Source organism: Callorhinchus milii, unplaced genomic scaffold (genome assembly GCF_018977255.1).
Source record: "Callorhinchus milii isolate IMCB2004 unplaced genomic scaffold, IMCB_Cmil_1.0 Scaffold40, whole genome shotgun sequence".
Lineage (NCBI taxonomy): Eukaryota > Metazoa > Chordata > Chondrichthyes > Chimaeriformes > Callorhinchidae > Callorhinchus > Callorhinchus milii.
The window spans coordinates 478715-502635 of NW_024704781.1; the positions used below are offsets into that span (position 1 = coordinate 478715).

Here is a 23921-nt window from a genome sequence, read left to right on the forward strand (position 1 = left end):
GGCAGTGGGCCGTTAAGTCGAATTTGAGCCAGGTGCGTTCGGCAGACCGCACCTGGCCCTTAAGCAAGCGGAGGTGGCTGGTGAACCAGGGTGAGGATCGGGAGTAGGAGGTAGTTCGGGAGATGATAGTGTCAAGGGTGTCGAATGTGGTGGAGAGGGTGCTGTGGTGAAGGGTAATCGCAGCGAGTGAGTGTTTGCGAGAAGTGGACACACACTCACATTCACACACACACACAAACACACAGACGGCACCACCCTCAGCGCTGGGGGCACTTTACTGATCATACACACCAGCCGCCTCCGTATGATATTGTAATGAGCTGAACTGTATGCAAGGTTCACCACTTTGTATTATGCTCAGTTGTGTGTCATGTTGGAACTCATAAAGATTGATAGTAACCAAACTGAACGCTGATATTTCTATGCATCGCATCTCAACATGGGAATTCCAGTTGAATGGAATGCAATGTGCAATCTGTCATTGGAGGCTTGCATGCTGCCTAACCAACTACAGACACTATAAAGTGTAAGATAACAAAACTGTGCTGCCTTGCTGAATGTGCTGTTCTGTTGGAGTAATGCTGGAATAAAATCGTCTCAATCGGCAGATGATTATATTGAGTGCAATGCCTACCAAACTTTCGCAGTGCTTATGCATTCCGGATTACACAACCCAGTATTAATCTGCTGTCGTAAAACTGGATCTCTTTGGCGCCGAACTGGCAACACAAAATCACTTAATCATAGAATTGTACAGAACAGAAGGAGGCATCTCGACTCATCGTGCCTGTGCCTGCTATCTGAAAAGGAAGCCAATTAACTCTTAAAGGTAGGGTTAGCCAAGGAGGTGTTACATCGGGTGCTGAATCCATCAAATGTTTCAGAGAGAACGGCAACCAGACCGACCTCTTAGAGCTATTTGCATAATAAACTCGCTTTGTAGGTCAGGGCTATGTAACACTGCACACAATTGATTTTAGGTCATTAAACAGCTCTGAAAACCCCTCAGACAAGTTCATCTTATTTTTGGTTGATGGCCGATTGCTTTGTCTACCTTGAGAGCCTCGGAGTCCTGTAGCTCAGTGGTTAGAGCACTCGCCTTGCAAGCGAGGCACCTGGATTCAATTCCAGGCAGGACGAAACCTTGTGCAAGTTTCCTTACTCCACACGCCTATTAATAATCCCTCCAAAACAAAAAATAATAATAAGTTGGTCATTTTCAATCCATGACTCTTTGTGGGACACCGCTGTGCTCAATTGGCTGCCGCGTATCGCCCACAATTTTCCGTTCAATTCACTTTGCAGCATATTGTGTGAATCGCATTGAGACATCTAGAAGATGCGAAAAGCGCTTTATAAATTGCAAGAATTATTATACTTAGTAGTACTCAGACTGGATTAAACACTGGGAAACGCGAATTCAAACATTATTTAATTTGTGACATTATGAACGGACACAAATGCCCTTGTATAGAGTAAAATTTTATAAAATATTAGCAACCTTATAGATAATCAAAACTATACATTTCGTACTAACGCGAACGACGGGTTAGTAATCAAATTAAAGTTTACGACAGCTTAGTAAAGTCCACTGCAATGGGTTGATCGGATGAATACAGTGGCTTTGATGTTGTATAGCTTGGATTATGGTTCCCATCAGCTGAGTCTCATTAAACAACACAGACCGTTACATCAACATCTAACAAAGAACTGCCACCGTGATCAACATCTTCTTACTTCCGATCAAATTACTGTTTTCCCAGAACATTTTATCGAAAGTTATACCAAGTACACTGTGGTATACATCAAACTTCGACAAAAGGTACAGATGATTCGGTTTAGGTTTATTGTCTAAGATCATTACAATACGGACAGGGATACAATAAACAACATTCACCTGATCATAAAACTTATTTATAATCAGGATTGTGATTCCACGCGTCAGCTAATCAATGTAAGCATTTCGAGCCGAACTCGAGTCAGATTTCAAGCCGTGTTGGCCCCAAACTTCTGGGTGCCGCGGGCCGGATTCTCTATTTGAAAAACGTAAAATGAGCAATAGGTTTCTGTTTCTCTTCCACAAACATAACATTTACACAGATAACTTTTCACATTGAAAGGATGTGTCCGACTGCCCAGCGCCTTGGGACATCCTACCGACGTAAATGCGGCTCTCTAAATGGAATCTTGTTGTTGTTGTTGTTGATATCTTCAATAGTCGACACTGCCGACTGAGCAGTGATGGTGATGGTGGGTCAGATGGGATGGGGGGAAAATGTTTGCGGGTTAAAGGACATGGCCAGGTCGTGAGTTTGCACATTTATAGCTGGCGTAGAGGGGGTGTGGATATAGAATACTTTCTCACAAGGGATTGAGGGGGCAATCTGTGAGTAAGCTGCACGACAAGTCGCTTACTCTCTGTCCTGGACCCCCTCAATCTCTGTACTTCTCTCTCTCGCCCTCTGCCTGATGCTCTATCTCTCTCCCTCTCTCTCGCTCTACCTTTCAATCTCTCCCTCATTCTGTCATGCACTCTCTCACACAATAGTCCGCCCCATTCTCTCTCTCTCTCTCTCTCGCTCTACCTCTCAATCGCTCCCACATTCTGTCATGCCCACTCTCACAAACTCAGTCTGACCTCTCTCTCACTCAATCGTCTGTCACACCCTCTCGCCCCTCTCACTCTCTCGTTCTCAACCCAATTGCACTTTCTCCTTCCCCCACAATTAGTCTTCCTACTCACTCTTATCTTTCTCACTCTCTCTCTCATCCGTCTCGCAATCATTCCCTCACCCCGTCCCCCACACACATCATCTCTCTCTCCACTCTCACACTATCACTCAATCACTATCACGCACCAACCTCCACACCCCACCCACTCCCGTCACATACTCTTTGTCCTTTCATACTATCTCCCCCTCTCTCTACCACTGCCTTTCTTTCTAGCGCTCAATTTATCCTCACTGACTCCCCCTCTTTCCCAAACCCACTCTCTGTATCCTCATACACTATCTCCCACACTCCATCACTCTACGTTTGCAGCCCGGTCTCTTCCAATCTCAATCATATTCTCTATCTGCCAATCACACTGTCTCTACCTTTCACCTGTTCTTCTTCGCGGCCTGCCTGTTGAACCACTGTGTAAATCAAGAAATTATGTTTCTGATCCAAAACTTTCTATCACTCAGTCTCGCTTTATCTCTCTCCCTTTCCCACTCTGCCTATCTGTGTTAAATCTATCTCTCAATTTCTCTCACTCATGCTCAATGTTTATCGCTCTCTCGATCTCTCACTCTCTCTCTCTTTCACTTTCTATCTCTCTCAATCACTCATTCATCTCATGCGCTCTCTCTGACTCAGTCGTTCTTGCTCAGACTCAACAAGTCTCCCCCCTCTCCCTCTCTCAGTCAATCATTTATATCAGTCACTCTGGCTCAGTCACTCAGTCTCACTTTCTCTCTCTCTCACTCTCTCTCTCTCTCTCTCTCTCTCTCACTTGCTTTCTCTCTTTAAGGGAAATGGGTGATTTGAGAGCACAATTCAGGCCTGAAAGATGCTGCTGTTGACGTAGACTGGTTCACCGTCTTCACCAGCTTCACAGCAATTCTCACTTCCGTTCCGTAATGTCAGATTGGTGAAGGTGTTTTCAGGGTCCTGGAAAGGGCCAAAACTCATCATATTTCCTGATGATCAGTGGGAAATATATCCGCAACCGCCCCCCCCCTCCCCACAGCCCCTGTATCCACCCCAGCCCAATCACAAACCCCGCCCCCTCACGCCCTCTCCCTCCGCCGCCGCCCCCCGGGAGACCCCAATCCACAGCTTCTCTTTGTAGTTGTGTATGCGAGAGTGCGCTTAGACGTGAATTTCCATGTGTTTGCATGTACCTGTGTGTATGTGTGTGTGATTTTATGTAGGTGTGCGTGTGATCAATCCCTCCAAATCAAAATAGGAACAAAGTTAATAATATGATTGTATTTGGGAGTTTCTGCTGAGCTTAAAGGAGCTGTTTGAGAGCAAAGCCTACATACACGAACACACACACGCACACACAGACAAACACAAGCAAATACATGCACACACACAAATATATACACACACACACAGACACACAGTCGTAATATAACTTATAGGAACTTTACACCCAAATGCATCAGCCTAACTGCGCACAGGAGCATCCCAAAAATGCACATTCACTCCAACATATTTTAAATCCGGTGAAGCTGCGCTGACACAGGGTTGAACCGGGCTGAGCTGGGCTGACACAGGGCTGAGCTGGGCTGACACAGGGCTGGGCTCGGCTGAGTTCTGCTGACGTAATTCTGAGTTTGGCTGACACAGGGATTAGCTGGGCTGAAAGAGGTCCTGAGCTCTGCTGCCACAGGTCTGGGCTGCGTTGACCCAAGGCTGAGGCTGGGCTGACACAGGTTTTATCTGGGCTCACACAGTGTTGAGCTGGGCCGACACTGGGCGGAGCAGCGCTGACACAGGGCCTGACCTGGATTATCAACAGAGCTGAATTGGTCTGAGATGGGCTGTCACAGGGCCTGAAATGACCTGAGATTTGCTGACACAGTGCAGAGTTGGTCGGATACAAATCCTGAACTGAGGTGACACTGAACTGAGATGGACAGTCAATCTGCTGAGCTGGAGTGACATAAAGATAAGGTCGGCTGAAACAGGGCTTGAGCTGGTCTGTCGCCAGACTTAGCTGAGTTGTCACAGGTCTGAGCTGGGCTGAGCTGTACTGACACAGAGACGGAGCTGGGCTGAAAAGGGGCTTGAACACGACTGCTCTGGGCTGACACACGGCTGAGCTCGGCTGAGCTTTCGCAGAGCTGATCTGGGATCAAACAAGGCCTGAGCTGGGCAGACAAAAGTCTGAACTGTGCTGGCACAGGGTCTGAGCTGCACTGACACGGGGTCTGATAGCGACTTTCAAAAGAGCTGAGGTGAGCTGACACAGCGTGGAGCTGGGCAGACACTTGGCTGATTTGGGTTGACACAGGCTAAGCAGGGCTGCCTGATGCTGAGATGTTCTGAGCAGGGCTGCTACATTGCGAAAATGGGCTGATATAATCCTCACGCCTTAGCTGGGGTTACACATAACTGAGATGGACGGATCTAGGGACTGATCTGTGCTGACACAGAGCTGAACCAGTTTGACGTATGTTGAGAGCCGAGATGACACAAGGCTGAGCTGGGCTAAGCCTGGCGGCCGCAGTGCTCGTGCTATTCTGACAGGGCTGAGCTGAACTAAAACAGTTAGCAGAATGGCGTGAAACCGTCTGACAAAGGACGTGAGCTTCGCTGTCATAATAATGATTTTCACTGAATTATGGTCTAACCTGGGCTGGGGTGGAATAAACGGGGCAGACAAGAGTCTGAGCTGCGCTGAAACAGTTTTGACCTGCTCCGACAGATTTGAGCGGGGACGAAACACGGTTGACCTCGATTGACACAGACCCTGAGCTCGTCTTCTATGGGCTGAAATACGGCAAAGCTTGCCTGGCTGAGCTGAGTTGGGATAACAGAAGATCAAAATCGCTTTGTCATAGGTCTGATCTGTGATCAAACAGGGCCTGAGCTGGGCTGCCACTGGCGTGATGTGGACTGTCAACAGTTCAAAACTGCGCTGCCATCACATTGAGCTGGGCAGACACGTGGCTGAACTGGGTTGACACCGGACCTGAGCTGTCAATATTGCTGAGTTGGGCTGAGATGACCTGACACTGAATCCGAGCTGCGCTACAGAGGGAATGAGATGATCTGACCTGGGCTGACACAGTGCGGAGCTCAGTTGATACAAGGCTGAATTGGGATGAGACAGCACTGAGATGCACAGACTCGGGGAATGAGCTGCGCTGCAACAGTGCTGAGCCATTTTGGCATAGGCTGAGAGGTTCGCTGACACAGGGCTGAGCTGGGCTAAGCCAATATGCACAGGGCATCAGCCCGGCTGCTACACGGCGTGAGCTGCGCTGACATATGAATGACCTGGTCTGTCATAGATCTGTCATAGTGCCTGCGCTGAGCTGAGGTGCGATAAACAGGGCTGACAAAGGGCTGAGCAGGGCTGACACAGCTTTGAGCTGGTCTGACACAGGTTAGAGCTGGACTGACACAGAGCCTGAACTGGCCTCAGCTGGGCTGTCACAGGGTCCCAGTGCACTGACACAGACCTGAGCTGTGCTGATACAAGGGCCTCAGGTTAGCTGACAATGAGACTCATCTGGGCTGCCACAGGACTTGAGCTGTGCTGTCACCAGGCCTGAGCTGGGCTGGAACATGAACTGAGCTTCGCTGACTCAGGGCCTCAGCTTAGCTGACACAGGGACTGATCTGCACTGAGCAAGGCTGTCACAGGGAAGAGATGGGCTGATTCAGGGCTAGTCTGGTCTGATGCAGGGCCTGGGCAGACACAGGACGTGAGTTGCGCTGACATACGGCTGACCTGGGATGACACAGGATCTGAGTTTGGCTGAGCTAGGATGAGCTGGGCTGACACAAGATTTAGCTGGGCTGACGCAAGGCTGAGCTGGTTTTATCTATTTCTGAGCTATGCTGACACAGAGCTGATCTTTGCTGAAAGAGCGCGGAGCAGGCCTGATATAAAGCTGAGCTGGGCTGACACAAGGCCTGAGCTGGGTTACACCAGAGACTGAGCTTGGCTGACACAATGATAATGCCATTTGATATTGCCCTTTTAACTTCTTCGAAATATGATGCTTTCACTACTCACCACTGCAGGTACCGAACATTGAGCAATTCTCATCATCGCTTCTGAAACAAAGACAAACTGTATTTAACACCAACAGGTTTCATCAACACACTGTGTTATTTAAGAATATTATTCAAGATATTAATGATTAATATTAATAAATGTTCATGACAATGACAACGATAATTATTCGACACAAACTAATATATTAATAATCGTTGCGTTTGCAATAACAACTTATCTCGAAGTCGAGACGTCCAAATGTGCTACATAGGATTAACTGCACAGTGAATGACTAAATATTTTGTGAGCAAAGTAACGCATCCAATTGCGCCCAACAGTGCCCCACAAAGAGCCATAAATTGAATGACCAATTTTATTTCGGGTATTGTCGGCAAGGACAATGGGTGAGATTAATTATCTTTCATCTTTAATGTCCACCTGAACAAGCTCACGGGACCTCGGTTTCTTGTCTCATCAGCACAGCATACTTGAAGCGATGAAATTCAGAAAAGTGAGTGAGAGAATGGATGGGGAGAGGGAAGGAGTTGGAAGGTGAGGTGGTGAAATTATTTCCCTGGGAATGGGGACGGGGCAGCCAGGTATCTGACTAGATTGCAAACCCATCACCTTGGTTTCGAGTATTCAAACATTAAAATGAGTATCAGTCAAGCTTGCCACACATAGCAATTCTTGTGGTTCCAATGAATAACTTAGATGGTTATACTTGAAGGCTAAGCTGGGGAAGGGCAGGAAGGGGCTCAAGTGGAATAATAACACCTGCATAGACCGGTTTGATCGAACGGCCTGTTTCTGTGCTGTATATTCTAATGTATAATTTAGTGTATTCTATTGAATGGGTAGTAACTCTGTCAACCTAACTACCATGAGAATTAAATAGAGGCTGGAGAAAATCAGGGCGTGGGAACCACAGAGTGTGCATTTGGGTAACTTCTGAAGTCTAGACAGATGTACACTACGTATTTTGCAACTGAGAGATCTGTCTGGCAAACTTTCCCTATCCCTATCAGTTTGGGGCCACTCAACACATTCGCGCTTTGCCCTAAGTTGAATGGAATGACTATTTGCCCACAGTGACTGATCTGCCATTCCAGGTCCCGCCGATTTGTGAGAGAGCGAGTTCCAGCACAGATACGATGGGGAGAGAGCAGGGTTGGGATTAGAACAAAGACGTCCAATGTGGGAGCGAGTAAAGGAATGAAGGTAAGAAAGCAGGATTTTTCTTAGATTCATAGATTCATAGAATGTTACGGACAGAAGGAGGCCATTCGGCCCATCGAGTCTGAGCCGGCTCTTTGAGAGAGCAAGTCACTTTCACTAACCCCAATCACCAGCTTTCTCCCCATAACCCTGCAAACCCGTCATCCCCAGATACCTATCCAGTTATCTCTTAAAAGCTGTTATTGAATCGGACTTCATTGCCCTTTCAGGCAGATCATTACAAATTTCAACAACTCGCTGATTGAATAAATACCTTCTAACCTCCCCTCTGCTTCTTTTGTTAGATATCTTAAGACTGCGACCACGAGTCTCAGACACACCTACCAGGGGAAACAGCTTTTCCTTATCTAGCCTTTCGAAACCTTTCATGAATCTGAAGACCTCTTTCAGGTCCCAGGGTAACCTTCTCAACTCTAATGGGGAAAGTCCTAACTTCTCCTGCCTGTCCTCACAGCTAAGGTTCCCCATTCCTGCTTTCATTCTCGAGAATCTCCTGGCAAAGGAGATGGTATTAGAGTAGAAACCTCCAGCAGCTGCACAGGCACGATGAGGATAGAGCAGGAAAGGGATTAGATTGCAAAGCTTCAATGGGGCAGCAAGCAGCAGCAAAGACACGATGGAGAGAGATAATAATCCTCCCCTGTCATCAGCCTCAAAGCACTTTCAGATAGTCGTTGTCATGTTCAGTTAACTCGTCTCCCTCCTCCCGCCCCCCACCCTCACCTCACACCAGTGGTCATTGCCGAGATTTCAGCTGTCCATCCCTGTGCTCTGCACATTCATCCTGGATTCACTCTGATGTACCCGTCGCTCACACCCTCACAGCCCAACACCAATTTCTTCAACCATGTCTCATATTATCATTACTATTCACTGTAACGGCCATTGTAAGTTATTGTTCCAATTTATTATTTTCTCTGTTATTTTTTATTATAAAATATTGTGCTGTGAAGTATAGCCTGCTTACTGCTGTAGAATATTATTCGAATTTGGCTAAAAAATGTAACAGGATAACGTGCATTGATTCGGCCCAAGATAAAATTTAAGAAATTCTTTGCATTTGATTCAGTGAATTATAATCTTGTCGAAATGTTGCAGTGAGCTTCAGAGGTCTCACAGAAAGTAGAGTTACTCTGCATTTTGGAAATGAAATGCGGCAGCCAACTGCAAACAGCAGTGTTCCACAAACCGCCACGGAGCGAGTGGTCAATTTTGTTTGGTGAATTGCTGGCCAGGACACCGAGAAATCTCCCTTCTCTTTTCGTAAAGTGCCATGGGATCTGTGACGTCCACATGATCAGGTAGACGGAGCCTTGGATTAATGGTCTCACCGCCGGTGCAGACTGAAGAATTGAACATTGAAGGACTACTATTAAACAACAGTAGCTTCAGCACTGACTATCGCAATCAACGCTCTAAAACCAAGAGGGTCATTGTCTACAGACTGTAAATGTCATTATTGCCAAGTACTCTAAGTATCAAACTACGTATTGCCTATTCTGTGAATATAAAGGCAGACATGTGGTTACGGCTCAACAGGAGTAATGCTGCCAACCGTCTCCTGTTTACAAATGAATTGCTAAACAGTGAATATTGATTTGGCAACACTTTTCTTAGGTGCCATCTGCACATGTTCACAATAACAACAACTTGCAATGTTATATCGACCCAGAAGCAGCGTAGCATACCAGAACAAATAACAGTCAAACAGCTGGAACGCAATACACAGTGGTGAGTTCCATTGCTGCTCAATTCCATTATTTCCTTTATTTCTTTATCATATTCAATATTGAATAACATTAATGGCCGCTTACCTCTCTTACACACACACAATCCCAGAATAAGCACAAAGATCACTGTCGCAGCTAATCCTGCCATGTGCTTCCAGGTCCAGTTTCCTAGAGGGAAATGGAGAAACAGCAATTTGTCAACTTTAAATAGTTAATTTGGGAAAAACTCCTCAATTTAAAAATATCACTTAGGTTTCATCTCCTCCTGATTTCAAAGTGCTATAGTAAGTGATTTTTCCGCTGTTCCAATGATAATAGCCCAAATTTCCCTCGACTATCCTCATGAATCAAGACTCTCGCCTTCTGACCCTGGGAACGGGGAGCTAAGGAGGATCTCTTCGGTGTCTGCGCTGGTGACCTGCAATGATTTCGAAGAACGGCATCGAGTATATCTTTGATGTGGTCTCCAGTCCGGTCACTGAGCCAGGCAAATGAGTGGTATTCCAGGGCACTGTTGATGGAAGCAGAGTGCAGCCTGGCTCATCGGCAAGAGGTTACGTAACGATCGGGATTCATCCACCCCGTTCCCAACAATACACCAAGATGGTATGAGCGATTTTGGTAGTCCTCGCTGGACAAGAAGACGTTGTATACCAGAATGTGCTCAATGCAAACAGTGGAGTTTAGCTTGTTAAATATCTGAAGCAATGTTGCAGCAGTGTCTGGGGTGGCGAAAACTTGTCTCACGGAAAAATATACCTTAAATTGGTTATCATTAGAACAGCAGGGGCATCTCTCCCTTTGGTAAAAGAAGAGAGCGTTTACATAACGGAAACAGTTTTACCACGGGGATGGATTTCCGTCCTGGTCAGACACTCCAGCCAACACTGGGAGATAACATAGAAATATGATCGACAGTGTAAAAAGTGTTTGAAACAGGAGCTGCTGTAAATGGTCAAAAGAAAAAAACAGGTTATTGTGTGTAACTTTACAGAGCTTTTACCCCTCACAGAGATTTCCACTCGGTCGCTCTCTGATGATGTAAACTGTCGTCCGTCTATATTTATAACATATATACACGAGTAGTTTCCTTCCCTGATCTCCAATAGTTTGAATGTTGCCGTGCTGATATTCGCTTCAGTTGTTTGTGATGTGATAAACTCGCCATTTCTGTATAAAGAGAAATTGCTCCCAGGATAATTCCCAGAACATGATAACTCAGCGCTTTCCTTTCTCACAAACTCACGGGAATCTGGCTGCAGTGAAATGTTGGGTTTCTGTAGCGGATCTGGAATTAAAATACAGTCAATATAATCTCACAAACACTCGCGCTGTGACACGGTTCATGTCAGATTAACAGTAATAATTGGTTTGTCTCCCAGAAAGGAGGACGCGCCAGTACGAAAGGATCGATATGGGTTTGAGGTGCAAGTTTATGACAGACCCAAGCAAATATTTCTTTACACAGAGGAAGGGGGAGTGACGGCTGGGACCTGGGTGGCCAGGGAAGGAAGGGGACTGGTGCAACACACAGCTCCAGCCTGAGGTGGCAGGAGGGGAATTCAATCTGAATTGATCGTGTGATCCTCAGACGTCTCCAAACAAAGGGATAAGAGCACATCCAGGGGATCAAACAGAGAATTCAGGAGAAACGACTTCCACAGAGGGGAGTGAGATGATGGAAATCGCTGACTGAAGCTGGGTGGAATCAGTCAGCGTCACTACCAAAAAGAAGCTAGATCTTCACAGAAGGGAAAGGGGAATATAGGCTGTTGTAGGGATGGAACGCGTGATAGTGTGTGGGTGGGATGTAGCAACAGTGGATGTGGGAGGGGGGCGGAGTGAGTAAAGCAGAGCGTAACAGAGTGTGTGGGAGGAAGGGAGTGAATGGGGGAGATGGGAAAAGAGGTTATTAACGGAGGGATATAGCAACAGGGGTGTTGGAGGGGGGGCGGAGAGAGAGGTAGGCAGAGGGGAATACAGTGTGTGAGGAAGGGAGAAAGTGGAGGAGCGGGGATTTGTGTGTACATTGGATGGGATTTAGTGGGCTAGACGGGAATAGAAGGTGCGGGATGAATTGAGGAATATAACGTGTTAGCGGGAGGGAGGAATAGATGTGTTGGTGGGAATGAGGAATAAAGGGTTGGGAGTAACGTTGCGCGGAAGTGAGGGAGATAATGAGAAATAAAATGCTGTGGGTGGTGGGGGGGAGAATGGAGGTTGAGGGATGAAGGGAAGGAGAGATCAATAGATGCGGATGGAGGGAGGAATGGGGAGAGACTCGAGTCACGGAGCGGGTGGATAAAGGGTGAGGATGGTGTTTTGGGGCTTTAACCGCTGTTACTGGACACCAGGGGGCATTAATTGGCCATTGGTGTGATTGTCCAGACATTCACTCTTACCACGCACAGAAGTTGCCAATCGCTCGCTCTCTGGTAATGTGAGCTCTTGTCCGTCCTTGTGTTTAGTATATTTACACCAATAATTTCCATCCCTGATCTCCGATGGAGTGAATGTTGCCGTGTTGCTATTTTCTGGAGCTGATTGTGATGTGATAAAATCGCCGTCTCTGTATAAAGAGAATTTTCTGCCAGGATAATTGCCAGAACACGAGATCTCAACGCTTTCCCCTCTCACAAACACCCGGGAATCTGGCTTCAGGGAAATGTTGGGTTTTTGCAGCGAATCTACAATAGAAGCACAGTCAAGATAATTTCGCAAACACTCGCTCTGATGTGTGCTGTGACGGTTAACGTCAGGGTTGACAATGCTCCCAGACTGATTATGTGAGACTGTTTCTGTCTGAGGTTCAATATGAGGCAGAAACGTGGACTGTAATTATTCGGGTCTTGATTAGATCTGGGTTTCTGCTGGAAGTGAACACGTTTCTGTGACCGTGGGGTCAGTGTGAGCTCGGGTCCAGTGTGAGCTCGGCGTCGGTGTCAGTTTAGGGTCGGTGTGAAATGGGATCAGTGAGAGCGTGAGGTCAGTTTGAGCTCAGGCGTCAGTGTGAGATCGGTGTCAGTGTGAGACGGGGGTCAGTGTGAGCTGGGGTTCGGTATGAGCTCGGGGTTAATGCGTGCTCATGGTCAGTGTGAGCTGAGTGCCAGTGTGAGCTAGGGGAGCCCGATCCCATACTGCCTGTTCAAGTGGAGGTTACAGATCTCGGGGCCATATTCAAAACCAGAAGGGATTTTCTCATCGTGATGACTTGGCCGACAATCTCGAAAATAAAATCTATCATCCACTTCACGACTTTTTGTGTGATCTATGCTGTTTATTGTGATTATTGTCCGTGATTCTAATAGTGGAGTCCTGTAGCTCAGTGGTCAGAGCACTCGCTTTGCAAGTGGGAGACCTGAGTTCAATTCCATGAGGGCGAAACCGTGGGCAAGTTTCCTTACTCCACACAGAGCCTAATAATAATCCTCCAAAACCAAAAACAATAATAAATCGGTCATTTTCAAACTACGACTGTATGTGGGACATTGCTGTGCGCAATTGGCTGCCGCGTTCGCCCACAAATATACAGTCAATTCACTTTACAGTGTGTTCTGTGAAGCGCTTTGGGACGTCCTCCCGACATGAAAAGCGCTGTATGAAATGCAAGGATTAATATATTATATTATTATTATGATCTCTTCCCGACAGGGAAGAATATGGTGTGGCGGAGCTTCACATCCAGTTCCTTGGGAAGTCTTCCTGATATAAGGGACGCTTGTCAATTATTAGCGTTGGTGCAAGGGCATGAGTCACGTCACCCGTTATCTATCAACAGTCACAAGTCAATTGACCCAGAGAGTTTACACACGCTGTGATTCGTTACTCAAACTGTGCTCAGCCTCTTCCCCTGCGGTCAGGCTCGCCCACTGTGATCAGCCACATACCCTGTGTCCAGCACATCACACTGTGCTCAGCTCCTCCCACTATGTTCAGCCCCACAATCCTGTGCTCAGCCTCACCCCCTGGGATAAGCCATTGCCCCTTTGATTATCCCCAACCCTTCTGAACAGTCCCTTCCCTTATGCTCGGCCCACATCTTCTTTTCAGCCCCTCCCCCGATGTCCACCCCCTCTCCCAATGCTAACCTCTGCAACTTGTGTTCAGCGCCTCCCCCTGTTCACAGCCCTTCTCCCTGTCCTCAAACTTCCCTCTATGCTCACCCCTTGTACTCGCTTCACTTTCCTCACCACCCCCTCCGTATTCATTCATTCTGTGCACACACTCAAACTTTGTGCTCACGCCCCTGTGCTCACCCACCCATACAGTTCACAATCACTCAACAGTGCTCATTCCGCTGTGTTCACATTTAACCACTCTGCTAGCAATCACCACCACGTGCTGATATTTATTTCTCTTGGCTCCACACCCAGTGTTCAAACACAACTCTAAAAATCACCTTCACACCCCCACCACCCCCCCCCCTTTTCACTCCCCCTCTGCTGAACACTCCCTGATCAAACTCACACACTGTACTCAACTCCATGGTCTAAAAGTCACATTCTTCTGCACCAATATGCGCCCCTTGTGTTCATTGTCACTGCACTGTTCTCGCCACGTCCTTCCCACCAACCACCCCACCCCGCAAGCTCTATCAATGCACGTTTCGTTATTGTGGCCTGTACCTAAGCATATAATGCCACCGTCCTGTCCGTGTCCGCAGTCAGGACGACCAACCACAGGCCCCGATCTTCCTCCAAAGCGACCGTCACTTGAGGTTGATACAGCAAATCCACATCCCAAATAATTACAAATATCTGCTGCCATCTCCATGTTCAGGATCTCTCCACAAACTGACGCCCAAGTGTGATTGGTGTACAGCTCCACTCTCCCCGCACAGCGGCTGCCTCCATTCACCATTCTGGGGGGTTTACCTCCTGCCAATTACATAAAACAGATTATCCACAACCACAAGTTCAAACATACATGCAATTAACTCTATCTATCCCATCACAATCTGCAGAAGTGTGACTCTGTGTTAGCAGAGGAGGTGTGACAGTGGGTTAGCAGAGGAGGTGTGACACTGGGTTAGGAGAGGAGGTGTGACACTGGGTTAGCAGACGTGTGACGCTGTGTTAGCAGAGGAGGTGTGACACTGGGTTAGGAGAGGAGGTGTGACACTGGGTTAGCAGACGTGTGACGCTGTGTTAGCAGAGGATGTGTGACACTGGGTTAGCAGAGGAGATGTGACACTGGGTATCCATTAGAATAAATAAGCTTATACAGCACAGAAACAGGCCATTCGGCCCAAATAGTCCATGTCGCTGATTATGCTCCCCATGAGCCTCCTCCTTCCCTTTCTCAACAAAGGCTTCAAGCATCAGCTTCTAATCCTTTCTCCCTCATGTACCTACCTCTTCCATAAATACATCTATTCTATTTGCCTCAATATCTCCTTATGTAGCCTGTTCCACATTCCCACGCTCTCTTTGTGAAGAAAATTCTATTTGTTATTATTTTGTATTGATGGCCCCTAATTTTTTTCTACCTCACAAGTGGAAACATCTTCACTCTGTCCAACCTATCAAAATAGTTCATGTTTTAAAGACCTCTATCAGTTCACCCCTAACCCACCACCTTTCAAGACAAAATAATCCAAGAATGTGCAGCCTTTCCTGATAGGCATACCTTCTAAATTCTGGGATCTCCATTGTGAATCGCCTTTGAACCCTTTCCAGTGCGTCCACATCCTTTCTATATTGTGGGGACCAGAACTGCAGACAGTATTCTAAGTATGGTCGAACCAAGGTTATCTGGTAGTTCCACATGGAGAGCGGCGGCAGGACAGCGCGGGGAGGAGCCTGGGCCTACCTCTCAGGTAGTTAAACTCGACGCGGCAGGGAGTCCAGCCATGGGGGGGTGGGGCGGGTTTGGAGGGTTTGGGCTGTGCGGTGTGGGCGCGGAGCGAGGGAACCGCTGACGTCATAGTTCAGTTTTCAGGAGTGTGCGCGCGCAACATATATAAAAAAAAACTCTGCGCACCCCCTCCCCCCCTCCCCCAGGGCTCAGAGCCCACCATGGTCCTGTTGGGTTGGCTGCCCAAGCCCCAGCTTACGGGATAATGCCATCAACCTGACCGCTTGCTCCCAGTTCCCGCGTGCGCACTATGGCTGCCGCTTTGACCCGAGCCCCCTCTTCCCCTCGTCCCTCCTCTCTACCCCCAAACCCTCCCCCCTCTGCATCTCTCCCGCTCTGTCCTCCTCTCTCTCCGTCCCTCTCGCCTTCTATCCCCACTTGACCCTCCTACAACCTACCCCTGTTCCAGCCTGGGAATCCTCCGCCGGCCGGGCTCACCGCGGCACTCGGCGTTGGCTGTCCAGCTGCAGCCAAACCGACTGCCCCATTCCCCACCACACTCGCCAGCCACCCCGGACACAGACTAGTGGAGCCAACCTCTCCTCCTTCATCCCCATTTCCCCCACCCCTGCCTCACAACCTGGACACCCCTCCCCTCCCACACACCCTTCTGTCAACCGTTCACTCACATCAGACTACAAAACGTCCGCTCCCTCTGTAACAAGGCCCTGGTCATCAACGAACTCATCCTTGATGAGAACGTTGACATTATGGCCTTAACGGAAACCTGTCTCACCCCAGTTGACACCTCCCCCATCACGGAGGCCACAACACCCGGCTGCACCTCCCACCGCATCCCTCGCCCCAACCGCTGTGGCGGTGGTGTCGCCCTTATCTCAAGGACACCACTTGCCCTATCCCCCTACTCCTCTGGCTCTTTCCCCTCTTTTGAGCACATCACCCTCTCCCACCCCTCCTTCCGCTCGCTCAAAATCCTCCTCCCCTACCGGCCCCCTAAAACTTCTCCCACCTTCATCTCCGATATTTCGACACTCCTTACATCTCTCTGCCTCTGCTCTGATCGCCTCATCATCCTGGGCGACTTTAACCTGCACTTCACCCCCTCCTGCTCTATCTCTTCTGACTTCTCTTCTCTGCTCTCCTCGCTCAACCTCTCCCTCCACATCAACTCCCCCACTCACAGTCACTGCCACCCACTCGACTTCGTGATTACCCGGGGCCTCAGTGTCTCGGATGGTACTATTAAAGACAAGGCCGTCGCCGACCTCCACTTCATCTCCTTCACCACCTCGACACCCCTCCCCACCTCCACCAGACCCACCACCATCTTCTACCGCCCCTGGAAGAAGTTACCTCCACAATCTCCAACCGCTGCCTTGGAGTCCACTGAACTCCTCTCCCTCTGGCCTTCAACCCTCACTGACCCCTCTTCTCCACTCACCCTCCTCCACAACACCCTCTCCTCCACACTCCATACTCTTGCACCCATCACCTCCTGTACTGCCTCCTACTCTCGCTCCTCCCCCTGGTTCACCACCCACCTCCGCTCACTGAAGAGCCAGGTGCGGGCCGCTGAACGCACCTGCGTCAAATCTGGCCTAACGGTCCACAGACAAATCTGGGTGGACCTCCTCAAAATCGACCGCTCCACTCTAGCCCCGGTCAAGTCGTCCTTCTACTCCAGGATAATCCTGGAGGCGAAGAACAACCCCAGGCTACTGTTTTCTCCCGACTCCTCCGTCCCCACCGCCACCCCGCGCAGGTCATCTCCTCCAACCTTTACTGCGAGGAGATGCTGGATTTCCTTGAATCCAAAATTAAGGGAATTCGCTCCGCGGTCACTTCCACTCCAACATCCACCCATCCCACACCCACTCCCTCCCACACTCCAACTCTTACCCATCCTCCCCTACACACTTTCGTACCCGTTTCCCCACCCTCCGTCACCAAACTCATCCTATCCCTGAAACACACCACCTGCTCCCTTGACCCCATCCTCACTCCACTCCTTATCTCCCAGCTCCACCTCCTTGCCCCACATATCACAGACATCGTCAACCGGTTCCGCTCCTCTGGCTCCGTTCCCATTCCCTTAAAAACTGCCACCATCACTCCCACCTTGAAAAATCCCTCCCTTGATGCGTCGCACCTATCCAGCTACCGGCCCATCTCCAACCTTCTCTTTCTGTCCAAGGTCCTGGAACGAGTTGTCGCCTCCCAACTGCGCTCTTTCCTCTCCACCCATTCACTTCAGTCGGGTTTCCGTGCTGCTCATAGCACAGAAACTGCCCTGGTTAAGGTCACCAAAGACATCCTGACCATTTGTGACCAGGGCTCCCTCTGCCTCCTCGTCCTCCTCGACCTGTCGGCAGCTTTCGATACGGTCGACCACACTATCCTCCTCCACCGCTTGTCCTCCCACCTCAACCTTCAAGGCACTGTCCTTCAGTGGTTCAGGTCGTACTTCTCCCACCGTCTTCACTATGTTACCACGAATGGCTTTTCCTCCACCCCCCGCACTTTCTCGTGTGGTGTCCCTCAGGGCTCTGTCCTCGGTCCCCTCCTTTTCACCCTCTATATTCTCCCCCTTGGTGACATCATCCGCAGACATGGGGTTAACTTCCACATGTATGCGGATGACACCCAACTCTACCTTTCCTCCTCTACCCTCAACTCCACGACCACCGATGTCCTGACAGCTGTCTGTCCGACATCGAGTCCTGGACGAGAGCCAACTTTCTTCAGCTCAACGTGCGCAAAACTAAGGCCCTCCTGATTGGCTCACGTCAGCGCCTCCGCACCTCAGGCGCTGACAGCATCAGCATCCAAGGCTGCACTCTCCACCTCTCAAAGCCAGTCAGGAACCTCGGTGTTCTGTTCGACCCTGAGCTGTCCTTTCTCCCTCATTTCCGCACCACAACTGGCACTGCCTTCCATCACCTCCGGAATATCGCCAGACTACGGCACTACCTCACCCCTCACGCTGCTGAAACCCTGGTCCACGCCTTTATCACCTCAAGGCTGGACTATGGGAACTCTCTCCTCGCCGGCCTTCCCAGCACCTCCATCCACACTGCAGGTCATTCAGAACTCTGCAGCTCGTGTACTGTCCCGCACCAGACACCGCGACCACATCACTCCCACCCTCGTTCGCCTCCACTGGCTCCCCATGCCTCAGAGGATGGATTTCAAGATCCTCATCCTCACCTACAAGGCCATCCACGGCCTCGCTACCTCCTATCTCTCTGACCTACTATCCCCCTACATACCTGCCCGTACCCTCCGTTCCTCTGGCTCCGGTTTGCTCCACATCCCCCGCCCCAAACGCCCTACCATCGGTGGCCGGGCCTTCAGCCTCTCAGCCCCTAGGCTTTGGAACTCTATCCCCCAATGCCTTCGCCGCCTTCTCCCTTTCCTCCTTCAAAGCAGGTTTCAAGACCTTTCTCTTTGACCGAGCCTTCAGCTCCCCTCTTGACTCTCTAACCCCTCCCCGTTCCCTCCCTTCCCATCCCTCACCCTGACAATTTCCCCCCTGCTCGGGTCCTGACCCAACTGTACAGCACCTTGGGACGTTCTCCTGACATGAAAGGCGCTCTATAAATGGAATCTTGTGTTTGTTGTTGTTGTAGTTTGCCATATATTCCCTTCTTTTCATTTCAGTCCCTCTAGAAATGAACCCCAATACCTAGTTTACCTTATTTATGACCTTGTTAACCTGTGTTGCCCCGTGACGTGAGTTATATATGTTTATCCCTGGATCTCTTTACTCCTCGACACCATTTACGTTTCATGTTTCAAGATGTATGTGACTTCCTTATTCCTTCTCCTAAAAGCACCTCACACGTTTCTACATTGCATTGCATTTGCCATTAAAATACCCATTCAGTAAGTTTATTCATGTCTTGCTGTAATTTGTTGCAGTCCACCTCTGTACTACTGCTCCCAATTTGTTGCTGTCTGGAAATTTTCAAATTGTGCTGCTGATTCACTAGTCCAAATCATTCCTGTATATTGTGAATAATAGTGATACCAATAGCGATTCTTGTGGAAAACCAAGGCACACCCCCCCCACCCCCCAGTCTAAGTAGCTACCCTTTACACCTACAATATATTGTTTGTGATTTGTAGCCAGCTTGGTATCCATTCTGCTATTGTTCTCCTGACTCCATAGGCTCTGACCTTATCCGTTCGTCGACTATGTGGTATCTTATCGAACATATTTTCGAAATCTAAATATATTACGTCTACCGCATTACCCTTGTCTCTATATTTTGTTCATCCTTCAAAGAATTTAAATTGAGGTTGGTCAAGCATGATATTCCTTTTTCAAATCCGTGCTGACTAGCCGTTATTATATATTCCACTTCTAAACGTTTTTCTACTTCCTCTTTCGGGTAATGATCTTATAATCTTTCCTACAACAGATTTTAAGTTGACAGGACTGTGGTTTCCAGGGATTGTCCTTTCTCGCTTTTTAAATATAAGAATAGATATCTACCGTCTTCTGGCACTGCTCCTTTTACGATTGGGTTATTATATATGTGTAACAGTGCCACTGCTATCTCTTCCCAGGTTTGTTTTAATATACGCGAATGCAGTCCATCTGGACCAGGGAGTTTGATCTCTCTGATTATTGTTAGTATTTCTATTATGTCTCCCCTTTGTAACTTAAATGTATTTGTTTTATTTTCAATCTACTGTCATGTCCACCTGATCGGTCTCCCTGGTGAATACTGATGTGAACGATTTGTGACACTGGGTTAGGAGAGGAGAAAGGATACTAGATTAGGAGAAGAGGAGGGACACTGGGTTAGGCTTGGAGGTGGGATACTGGATTAGCAGTAGAGGAGCGACACTTCGTTAGGAGATGAGGTGTGACACAGGGTTAGGACAGGAGGTGTCATATTGTGTTTGGAGAAGAAGTGTGATATTAGGTCAACAGAGAAGGTGTGCTCACCGCCTTTTTCTCACACACACATTGTTGTCATTAACATCACCCACACCCGTGCTCAGCAATACCACCTTGCTCCCCTTCCGCCGTGCTCACACACCACCTCGTGCTCACCAACTCTGAGCTCACCCACCTGTGCTTATTCACCACGTCATGCTCACACCCCTGTGTTCTGCCACACCAATGTCTGATACACTAGTGCTCCACCCCAACCCCTATGCCCCGCTGTGCTCACACATCCGATTTACTTAGACTCCACCCAATCGCTTCCCCCCTGCTCACCACCCTTGTGCTCAACTCTGTGCTGACGCTCGCTGCGCTCACAACCCCTGTTCTCACCCACATTGTGCTCATTTCTTCTATGCTCAACCACACTCAACTCACACCCCCTCTCTGAGCTCAAACATTGTGCTAAACACACTTGCCCACCCCTGTCCTCAACCACACTATGCCTACACTCACTCTTTACACACCATTTGCTAACAGCCCGTGTATTCCCACTCGCACCGTGCTTCCCGCATGTGCTTACTCCCCAGTGCTGATCGCTCCGTGTTCTTCCTTGTGATTAACTCCAACTCCCCCCTCTCCCGTGCTCACCCAGTTGTACGCACCTCAACTGTTGCTCAACCCCCATTGTGCTCAAATCACGTCTTCTCACATCCCCATTTCTCACCCTCTGCGAACCTTCCTTTGCTTTTCGCCCTTCTATGCTCACCCTGTCTTAGCCCTTAGGCCGCTTAGCCCGCCTGTGCTCACGCCCATTGCTCACCGCCTTGTGACACGCCTATTCTCATCCCCGGTGCTCACCCACCCCTCCCGCATGTGCTCAACACCAATGTAATTACCCCCTGATTAAACTGTCATATGTTTCCCCCGCCCCCAACCCCCGCCTTGTGATTACCTCCCGTTTTTCACGACCCCAGGTGAGCTCATTCCCCTCTGTTCTCCGCTTGTGCTCATCTCCCGTTTTGCTCACCCCTCTTCTCTCCACCTCCCGCTTAGGCTCCTGGGTTCACCATCCTGTTCTCTTCCCCCACTTTGATTTCCCTCCATGTGCTCCTCCTCTGCTAAGCACATCCCCGTGCTCCCCATTGTGTTCAAATCCCTGTGCTCATCCACACTGTATTCCTTATCCCCTGTACTCTTCACTCCAGCGCTCACACCAATCCAGCAACCATATGCATACCCCGATTCTCACCCATTGTGCATGGCCCCTGTGTTCCTCGGTGTGCTCACCGCCTCATATGCATACCCGGGGTTTCAACGCCTGCGCTCCCCAATTTATTTGAACTGCACTACTTCCCGGTCTCAACTTCCCATGCTCTGAACCCCGCGGTGCTCACAGTCCTCAAGCACACCCCATCGCCCCGTGGTAACCCTGCACCTGAACTCACCACTCTGTACCCAGCTCCACTGTACTCACCTCCCTCCGCGATCAACCTCCGTAATCACCATCCATTATCCTCTCACTTTTGTGATCCCTCTTCCCGGTGCCCATACACATTGTGTTCAGCCCCGTGTGCTCACACCCTCCAACCGGGCTCACTCACGCGCTCTCCAGACACGCTTTGTGTTCATCCCCTTGTACTCATCCCATGTTTACTCAGCTTCACCCTGTGCTCCCCTACTCATTGGACTCTGTACACACACGACCTACCCTTGTGCTCAAACCACCCGTTCTCGCATCCCGCTGTGCTCACCCCAACTGTGCTTACAACACCGCCCCGCAATTTTCTCAACAAGATTGCGTTCAGACGCTGAGTTCACCTCCACCACCCCTCCACTGTACTCACCACCATGTATTCAGACCTGCTTAGCTCAGCAGCCAACCATATGCTCACCACTTCTGTTCATACACTGTGCGCCATTGTCCCCCACCCCGCCCCGCGTATGCTCTCCGATTTGCTCACCATCCTGTCTTCAAGCACCCTGTGTTCAACAGACCTGTTTTCAAAGCCGACTGCTCATTCCGAACCGTGCTCACCCCGCACCCCGTGCTTAACAACCCTGTGCTTATCCCACCTTTGCTCATCCGCAATGTACTCATCACACCTCTCTCCTCACCTCACACTTTTCTCCGCCCCCTATGCTCAACTCACCCATCCTTGTGCTCACCCCAACCTCTGATGCTCCCACCACTCCGCGTGCTCAATCCCCCTGCGCTCAACCCTCCGTGCGCTTCACACCCTGTGATACCGCTCCATGTATTCACCCCTGTAGTCATCCCCTCTGACATCCCACCATGCGCTCACACCCTGTGTTCACTCCCACCGTGCTCACACGCTGTGCTAACATGTGATCACCCACGGTGTTCAGCCTCCCTGTGTTCACATACCATGTAGTCATCTCCACCCTTACTAATCCGCTTTTGCACACCACCCCATTCACCCCGTGCGCACAGCACCCCACATCCCCATTACGAGGTTATCATAAGAGACAGACATATTTAACTGATAATTTGTCGCCCATATCATGGCATTGTGAAGCAGAAAAGTGATGGTGACACCACCTCACCCCCACCCCCTCCCCAACAGGCTTAATAATAAACTAACGTACTGTAAGATACAAAATTTATCAATGATTCTCCAACTGGGGTTCATCGAAAATATGAGAAAAGAAAAATGATCAGAGAATTGATTGTTTACCTGAACAGATGACACCGACATCGTGGGCTTGAGATAACCAGGCATAATCACTCCAGGAATAATGACTCCAGGTCTGTGAGGGACAGTCCCTCAGCGCAGACTCGTTCCCTCTGCACCGAACATTCCATGTCACAATCGGATCAGAGCCTTCGCCAAAGTGAGCGCCTCCCGGTGCTGACAGCGCTGCTCCACAGGACAACTCCTTACACACCACAGCCTCGTCCAGCGTATCCCAGCCATAGTCACGCACTGTGCCCCATTTTCCATCGTGGTAAACCTCCACTCTCCCGGCACACGGGCTGCCGCCATTCACCAGCCTCAAAGGCACTAATTTACCGGACATAATTAGGATAATAGAACACAATGTGCATCTCTTTACTAGGAATATTAATGCCTGAAAGGAACACAAATATTCGATCACTCAATCCATGACTGTTTGGGGAATACGGCTCTGTGCTATTGTCTGCCGCGTTTACCCAACAAAACATAAAGAAGTTTCCCATTGCAGCATATTCTGTGAACTTTTTTCGGAAGTTTCGAAGACGTGATAATAATTGTATCAAACGATTATTATTGCTATCGCTCATATTCGACTTCTGTATTTTATATTGCATTGATATATGTTATATTACATTATACTTTATGTAGTTACACTTTATATAACTATATTGTACATTATATAGCGATAGGACATTCCCCCCAATATATATCCATTGTTTTCTACTTTGATACAGAATATATTCGTACAAACGTATACCTCTAGAACGGTGTGTGTTTTCCCTGTCGATAATTTGTGGCAGAATTACCATGCATAT

General features: G+C 48.9%; 1 protein-coding gene across 1 annotated transcript in view; it reads right to left on the minus strand.

Moving 5' to 3' along the window:
- Positions 1–23449, minus strand: part of LOC103190225 (deleted in malignant brain tumors 1 protein-like) — a 40025-nt gene extending 16576 nt beyond the window's left edge. Inside the window, exon 1 of the mRNA XM_042345313.1 lies at positions 23107–23449. Within this exon, the coding sequence (XP_042201247.1) occupies positions 23107–23449 (343 nt within the window). The remainder of the gene's footprint in view (positions 1–23106) is intronic.
- Positions 23450–23921: the final 472 nt, after the last annotated feature.